The sequence below is a fragment of the Zea mays genome, chromosome 1 (genome assembly GCF_902167145.1).
Source record: "Zea mays cultivar B73 chromosome 1, Zm-B73-REFERENCE-NAM-5.0, whole genome shotgun sequence".
NCBI lineage: Eukaryota > Viridiplantae > Streptophyta > Magnoliopsida > Poales > Poaceae > Zea > Zea mays.
Genome location: NC_050096.1, coordinates 275069352 through 275077216, shown reverse-complemented (window position 1 = coordinate 275077216; position 7865 = coordinate 275069352). Strand labels below are relative to the sequence as shown.

Below are 7865 nucleotides of genomic sequence, written 5' to 3'. Positions count from 1 at the left end.
AACACCTACCTCAGAAAAGACGCAACATACGCGTTGTACAGTACCTCCGAATGTCTCCTCGCCCGCAGCTATGTTGTCTCGGCGCTATGGCGTCGAGCAAAGGGTCCAAAATATGAAATAAATCGTTCTGAAGTCTAAACGTGATTTTTTTTGAAAAGAACTAAAAAAATCGGACTGCAAGTCTGCAACCGTAGCCCAGGTCAAAGCAGTGAATGCGGGCTGCGGCAATGACCGGGCCCGCTCTCCCCACGCTTCAGCTAATTAGCCTAACAATATTGCGCTGGGCCGCCCGACAGGCGGTGGCCACGCTGGTTAGGACCGGCCCAATAATCTCAATAACATTGCGTTGTGGTGCGCGAGTGCGGCAGGCATCTTGCCTTCCCTTTTTCTCATTCCCTTTTCTCTCGCGCTCGCAACGGCGGCGGGCGGCGGCTGCTTCTCCGTCTCCTACTTCCCCGCAAACTTGTCTCGTATTCCTAGCGCAGCCGGGGAACACTCCCGGCCTCCGCCCGAGCGGAGCGGAGCGTTTCGTCCGCGCCGCTGACTCCGAGGAGTTCGTTTCGCCGCGCTGTCTCCCTGAATCCTAATCGTCCTTTTCGCGTTTGGCTCGACTGACGCGTTGATTCCTGCTTCTTTCGTTGGTAAGGAACCCTATCTCCATATATTTTGTGGGTCGACTATTTGTGAGGGTATATTTTCTGTCTATAGCAGTCGAATCTAAATCCCATACGTCCTTCTCCGATCCTTCCAGTTCGTTTCATTGTTTCTGAATTTTTGGTGCAACTTGGTGAATACTGAATATCTACTAGCTTACTAGTACTATCTTCTTTGAGGTTCGGATACTGATCAAAGCAAAGCAGATTAGAGTAATAATAGTATCGAGGACAGGTCAGTGTTCACTGGTTCCGAGTTCTGACGGCCTGACAGTTGACGCCGAGATATTTTGAACCATGTGTCGCTGTCGTGACTCGTGAGACAACACTAGGTCACTACTGTATGCTATGCTACTAATAATATAGGATACCAATAATATATGCAGTATATCTGGGAACAAATATGTTTGACAGCCTGCATGTGTATAGGGTGTACGTGCTTTGATGTTAATACCTTCAGGTTAAGAGTGTCCTAGTCTTTGAAGTTTGAACTTCGAGCATGCAGAATTTTTTTTTTATCATGTCTCTACATTTTTCACTTGAGGAACCGTTTTACATTAGTTTATTAGTAGCACTACCTTCTTGACATTTGAAGTAATGGCACCGTAATCTTTGGGGTCACAAATAGGCTGAGGAACTTGTTTGAAAGAAATGATCTCCTTTCGTGATTGTTTATCTTCTTTGCTTTGGCATGCTCAATTTATCTGTACACTTATATCTTTGCATCACTTCTATAATTTCATGCTTGATTCAAAATAACCCTGATTTCCAATTGATGTGCAGGTCTCCCATTCTTTTTTTACAAGAACTAAAAAAATAAAAATTCTTTGGGTTGGGATGGCATCACCTGGCCAAATGACAGCAAGCAATCTGTTACGGACTGAAGGCTTTCCTGGAAATATGGTATACAATCTATGAAGTAACATAATTTATTTTTGGTTGGCACTAGCTTGTTCTTATGTTTGTTCTCTACAACAGGTAAAAATATGTGGTTTAAATCCTGCGAGAAGTCTTGGATCAAGAAGATTGCGGATGACTCAACACTCCTTCCATCAACAGCATCTTTGTTGCCCACGTCTGCAAAGAGTAATGACTCATAATATCCGATTGTTGTCATCTCCTGGGGCCGTGGCATCCAAGGGGTTTGACAGCCCATTAGTTGAGAAACCTGATACTGCATCGGATGTTAAAATTATTCACTTGTACCGTATACCATTTCTTCAAGAAAGTGAAACCATGGAGCTGCTCAGGAAAGTGAAGGCGAAGGTTTCTGCTAATATTGTTGATATACTGACAGAGCAGTGCTTCAACATTCAATTGGACAATTCACTCACTCCTGAGAAACTTACAATGCTTCATTGGCTCTTAGCAGAAACTTATGAACCTGAGAAGTTGCAGACTAGGAGCTTTCTGGAGGATGAAGTATCTAGAAATTCTTGTACTGTCATTGTTGAGGTTGGTCCCCGGATGACATTTTCAACGGCGTTCTCGACCAATGCTGTCTCAATCTGTAAATCTCTCTCATTAGTAGAAGTGACACGATTGGAGAGATCAAGAAGATACCTTTTGTGCCTAGAGCCTGGTAGTGACCCACTTGATGAAGGTCAGCTCAAAGAATTCACTGCATTGGTTCATGATAGAATGACAGAGTGCATTTATCGCAATAAGCTCACATCATTTCAATCAGATGTAGTTCCTGAACCTGTCTGCATTGTTCCAGTCATTGAAAGGGGAGAAGAAGCATTGAAAGAAATAAATGTGAAGATGGGACTTGCTTTTGATAAACAAGATATTGACTATTATACACACCTTTTTAGAGATGATATCAAACGCAATCCAACTACTGTGGAACTTTTTGATATTGCACAATCCAACAGCGAACATAGCAGACATTGGTTTTTTAATGGAAAGCTTGTAATAGACGGAGAGACCATGCCAACCACTTTGTTCCAGTTAGTGAAGAGTCCCCTAAAAGCCAACCTCAATAACTCTGTCATTGGTTTTAAGGATAACTCGAGTGCAATAAAAGGATTCCCAGTAAATCAGCTACGCCCAACAATTCCGGGGTTCACTTCACCATTATCCATTATCATGCGTGAGCTAGATATTTTATTCACAGCAGAAACCCATAATTTCCCATGTGCTGTTGCACCATACCCTGGAGCCGAGACAGGTGCAGGTGGCCGTATAAGGGACACACATGCCACTGGAAAGGGTTCTTTTGTCGTTGCTTCCACTGCTGGTTACTGTGTTGGTAATCTGCGAATTGACAATTCAAATGCACCCTGGGAAGATCCTTCATTTTCTTACCCAGTGAATCTGGCTTCTCCATTGCAAATTCTTGTTGACGCTAGTGATGGTGCATCTGACTATGGGAACAAGTTTGGTGAGCCTCTAATTCAGGGATATACCAGAACATTTGGGATGAGGTTGCTAAATGGGGAGCGGCGTGAATGGTTGAAGCCTATAATGTTCAGTGGAGCTATAGGGCAAATTGACCATGCACACATATCAAAGGGTGACCCAGAAATTGGCATGCTAGTTGTGAAGATTGGTGGTCCAGCATACAGAATTGGTATGGGCGGTGGTGCTGCCTCGAGTATGGTTAGTGGCCAGAATGATGCAGAACTTGATTTCAACGCAGTACAGCGTGGAGATGCTGAGATGGCACAGAAATTGTATCGCGTAGTCAGGGCATGTGCAGAAATGGGAGAGAGCAATCCTATCATCAGCATTCATGATCAGGGCGCAGGAGGAAATTGTAATGTTGTGAAGGAAATAATATATCCCAAGGGAGCTGAAATTGATATCCGTTCAATTGTTGTTGGTGATCATACATTGTCGGTCTTAGAGATATGGGGTGCTGAGTACCAGGAACAGGATGCACTACTTGTAAAACTTGAGAGCAGAAGCCTCTTAGAATCGCTTTGTGAGAGGGAAAGAGTTTCGATGGCTGTCATTGGGAAAATTGATGGCAGTGGAAAAATTGTGTTGATTGATAGCGCTGCTGTGGAGTATTCCAAGCTGAATGACCTCCCTCCTCCAACCCCTGTTGAAGAACTTGAGCTTGAAAAGGTTTTAGGAGATATGCCTCAGAAGACCTTCGAGTTTAGGCGTGTTTCTCAAGTCACAGAGCCCTTGGACATTGCACCTGGGGTAACACTATTAGATGCTCTGAAGCGAGTATTAAGGCTCCCATCTGTGTGTTCAAAACGTTTCTTGACCACTAAGGTTGATAGGTGTGTGACAGGTCTTGTTGCACAACAGCAGACAGTTGGTCCTCTCCAACTCCCGCTTGCTGATGTGGCTGTGATTGCACAGACGTACACAGACCTAACAGGTGGTGCTTGCAGCATTGGAGAACAACCAATAAAGGGGTTGCTTAATCCTAAGGCCATGGCCAGACTTGCTGTTGGGGAGGCCTTGACTAATCTTGTTTGGGCTAAGGTTACATCACTTGCTGATGTGAAAGCAAGCGGGAACTGGATGTATGCTGCAAAGCTTGATGGTGAAGGTGCAGATATGTATGATGCAGCTGTTGCATTGGCTGACTGTATGATTGAACTTGGTATTGCAATAGATGGGGGAAAGGACAGTCTTTCCATGGCAGCTCAATGTGATGGTGAAGTCATCAAGGCTCCTGGAAATCTGGTTATCAGTACATACGTGACATGTCCTGATATAACATTGACAGTAACCCCTGATTTGAAGCTTGGTGAGGATGGGATTCTTCTACATATTGATCTCGCTAAAGGAAATCGCCGTCTTGGTGGTTCTGCTCTTGCACAAGCATTTGATCAAATTGGAAATGACTGCCCGGACATTGATGATGTTCTGTACTTGAAGAAGGTATTTGAGGCCATTCAAGAATTGCTCAGTCAACGTCTTATTTCAGCAGGCCATGACATAAGTGATGGTGGCCTTATTGTTTGTGTTCTTGAGATGGCATTTGCTGGTAACTGTGGTTTTAAGCTTGACATAGACTTAGAAGATAGGAGCCTTATTGAAGGACTTTTTGCAGAGGAGCTTGGCCTCATTATTGAAGTACACTCGAAATATCTCAACATTGTGAAGCAAAAGCTTGAAATAGCAGGCATTTCTGCTAATGTTATTGGAGAAGTTACTAACTCACCAGAAATAGAAGTTTTTATTGATGGCAATCTGCATCTCAAGGAAAAAACTTCAGATCTCAGGGATCTGTGGGAGGAAACAAGCTTCCAGCTTGAGGAGTTACAACGTCTGAAATCTTGTGTAAAACTTGAGAAAGAAGGATTAAAATGCAGGACATCACCATCATGGTCTCTGTCTTTTACCCCAAAATTCACAGATGGGAAACTGTTGACTGCTTCCTTGAAACCAAAGGTTGCCATCATTCGTGAGGAAGGGAGCAATGGGGACAGGGAAATGGCTGCTGCATTCCACGCTGCTGGATTTGAACCATGGGATATTACAATGTCAGACCTCTTGGCTGGGAAGTCTTCTCTCAAGGAGTTCCGTGGGATTGCATTTGTTGGTGGTTTCAGCTATGCAGATGTGCTGGATTCAGCGAAAGGCTGGGCTGCATCAATCAGGTTTAACCAACCCCTCATTCAGCAATTCCAGGACTTCTACCATAGGCCAGACACGTTTAGCCTTGGAGTGTGCAATGGTTGTCAGCTTATGGCTCTTCTTGGCTGGGTGCCAGGATCAGGTGTTGGAGGTTCTCTTGGTACAGGTGGAGATATGTCCCAGCCGAGGTTTATTCACAATGAATCTGGTCGTTTTGAGTGCCGGTTTACCAGTGTGTCCATTGGCGATTCTCCTGCTATTATGTTCAAAGGGATGGAAGGTTCCACCTTAGGTGTTTGGAGTGCTCATGGTGAGGGAAGAGCTTTTTTCCCAGATGAAAATGTTCTAGCTACTGTTGTGAAGTCAAATCTGGCTCCTGTGCGGTATTGTGATGATTCTAACAATATTACTGAGACCTATCCCTTCAACCCTAATGGTTCTCCACTGGGTATAGCAGCCCTTTGCTCACCTGACGGGAGGCACCTGGCTATGATGCCGCATCCAGAGCGTTGCTTCATGATGTGGCAATATCCATGGTATCCCAAGGAATGGCAGGTTGAGAAGAGTGGCCCCAGCCCTTGGCTGCGAATGTTCCAGAATGCTAGAGAATGGTGTTCATAGTGCAGGTAAATCAATCTAATGAACTGCTTTCCACTTCTGTTTGTGTCACTCAGAATTCAATTTTAGTAGAACATTAGCTTCCTGTGACACAGTGCACTGTTTCATTTCAGTATAACAGAGGTTGTTATAGAACGGAGAATGTTATTAACATGTCAAGTTCCATTTAATAGAGCCTTATTCTTTCCAGCCAGTGTTCTGTCGAAGAACCTTACTCTTTTTTAAAACCACACCTTTTAACCTTTGGATGCTTTAGAGAAGCCTGTATCGGATGGAACTCTTCAAATAGATTCGGTGATCCAGTTAGCTTGGTTTCAGACAGTTACAAGTTAGCAAAACCATCAATTAATTCAAGATGCCTGATACACTTAAGCTTTTATTATAACTTCACTTGGCTGCTTTGTGTATGATTTTAAATCTTATTTGCACTTACTGAGCACATTATGCTCTGACTCGAAGTGTTTTGTTGCATCTGTTATACTATGCGTTTTCTTGCTCGTTGCCACTGTTCTGCCTGGTGCATCTTTCCATATTATGCTGACTAGTTTCTTTTTTCCAAACATTATGATTTTGCAGGGAAGCTTCCTGCTGCAAGGATGTAGTCATCCAGGCACCGGCTGCTACGAGTATATGGATGATTGGTGGTTGTATGGCCCAATTGATGACCCCTTTTTGGCAGAATAAATGTGTTTTGACCATCAATACATTATCTTGTAATAATGTATCGAATTTGGAATTTTGAAAATGGAGAACCGTCTGGTTTCCGAAGTCGGAAGGCCTCAGATATGACTCCACTAGTTTAAAACATTTACTAGTGGAAAAGAAATGAGTGGGTTAATTAATAATGCAAAAGGTACATTGGGAAGACACTGTACCTAGGGATGAAAACGGACGGAAACGGACGGAAAAACCCCTCTCCCGTTTTCGTATCCGTATTTTATCACTGGAAACGGGATCGGGTCCGGAATAGTCGGGAACGGAAACGGGAGCGGGATAAACGGAATTGCGAAAACGAACGGAAACGAAAATACTAACGGAAACACATAATTTAATACAAATAGAAATGTTATTGATGTTTACTAGTGATTGATTGGCAGAACAATAACATAAACCAAATAGATATAGAGAGGCAACATTCTATTGTTGTTTGGTTGCTAAATGTGTACATTTAGCTACATCCGATATTGTTTAAGACTTTAGATCACTTGTCATTTGAAAAGAGCTGGTGGTTACAATGGTCAATTGTGCTATAATTTGTCACCTAAATACACGAGGATTTAGTTTATACACTGATGCATATTAGGGTCTGTTTGGTTGGGCTGTGGCTGTGAAAAAAGTTGCTGTGGGCTGTGAGCTGTGGAAAAAGCTGCTGTAGGCTGTAAGCCGTTAAAAAGCTAAAAACTGTTTGGTGGAAACCACTAAAAGTCGTTAAAAGTTCTTCGATATATGTTTTCACAGTTCCATTCGAAAAGCCACTAAAAGCAGGTTCAGGGGTGCTTTCAGATTTGCACTGTGAGAAAGCCAGCTTTTAGAAAAAGCTGCTTCCTAGATCTAACCCTTTGGTTGACTTTTGTCTTTTAGGAATCAAAAGCCAAAAGCCAAAAGTCAAACCAAACACACCCTTAGACTCGTCCCATATTTATCAAATACGGAATAAAATACGGGTTCAATCCGGAAAAACGGGATCCCACAAAAACGGACGGAATAAGCTCTCTCCCGTTTCCGTCTCGTTTCCATATTTTTTCGTAAATACGGAAACGATCGGGTCAAATGTAGAAAACGGTACGGGTCGGAACGGGATTTTTTCCGTTCGTTTTCACCCCTAACTGTACCAAGAGGCCTTTTGACTGTTAAACTCAATTCGAAACCACCATCAATAGTTTCTGTAGTCTACGATATTGTGCCAAGAAACTATCTTTTCAATATACTTTTTCTATATAGAGTCTAAATAAAAACCTGTGCAATTGTTGAGCACTAAAAAGAGACCGGACGGTCCACGCTTGTGGGTTGGACGGTCTGTGCAAGCACATAACAGATTAAGGTTCT

General features: G+C 43.1%; 1 protein-coding gene across 1 annotated transcript; it reads left to right on the top strand.

The window, feature by feature from the left end:
• Positions 1-298: 298 nt before the first annotated feature.
• LOC100192064 (putative phosphoribosylformylglycinamidine synthase chloroplastic/mitochondrial) lies at positions 299-6601 on the top strand. The gene is made up of 4 exons (XM_008677736.3): positions 299-641; positions 1437-1556; positions 1632-5827; positions 6396-6601. Exons 2-3 carry the CDS (start codon positions 1491-1493, stop codon positions 5820-5822), a joined length of 4257 nt encoding a protein of 1418 aa, XP_008675958.1. The 5' UTR covers positions 299-641; positions 1437-1490; the 3' UTR covers positions 5823-5827; positions 6396-6601.
• The last annotated feature ends 1264 nt before the right edge of the window (positions 6602-7865 follow it).

Excerpts from the sequence above, each read along its gene's own strand:
- LOC100192064 (XM_008677736.3), top strand. The coding sequence starts at position 1,491 with ATGGCATCACCTGGCCAAATGACAGCAAGCAATCTGTTACGGACTGAA. Across the intron at positions 1,557-1,631 it reads AAGGCTTTCCTGGAAATATG|GTAAAAATATGTGGTTTAAA; the intron begins GTATACAATCTA and ends TCTCTACAACAG.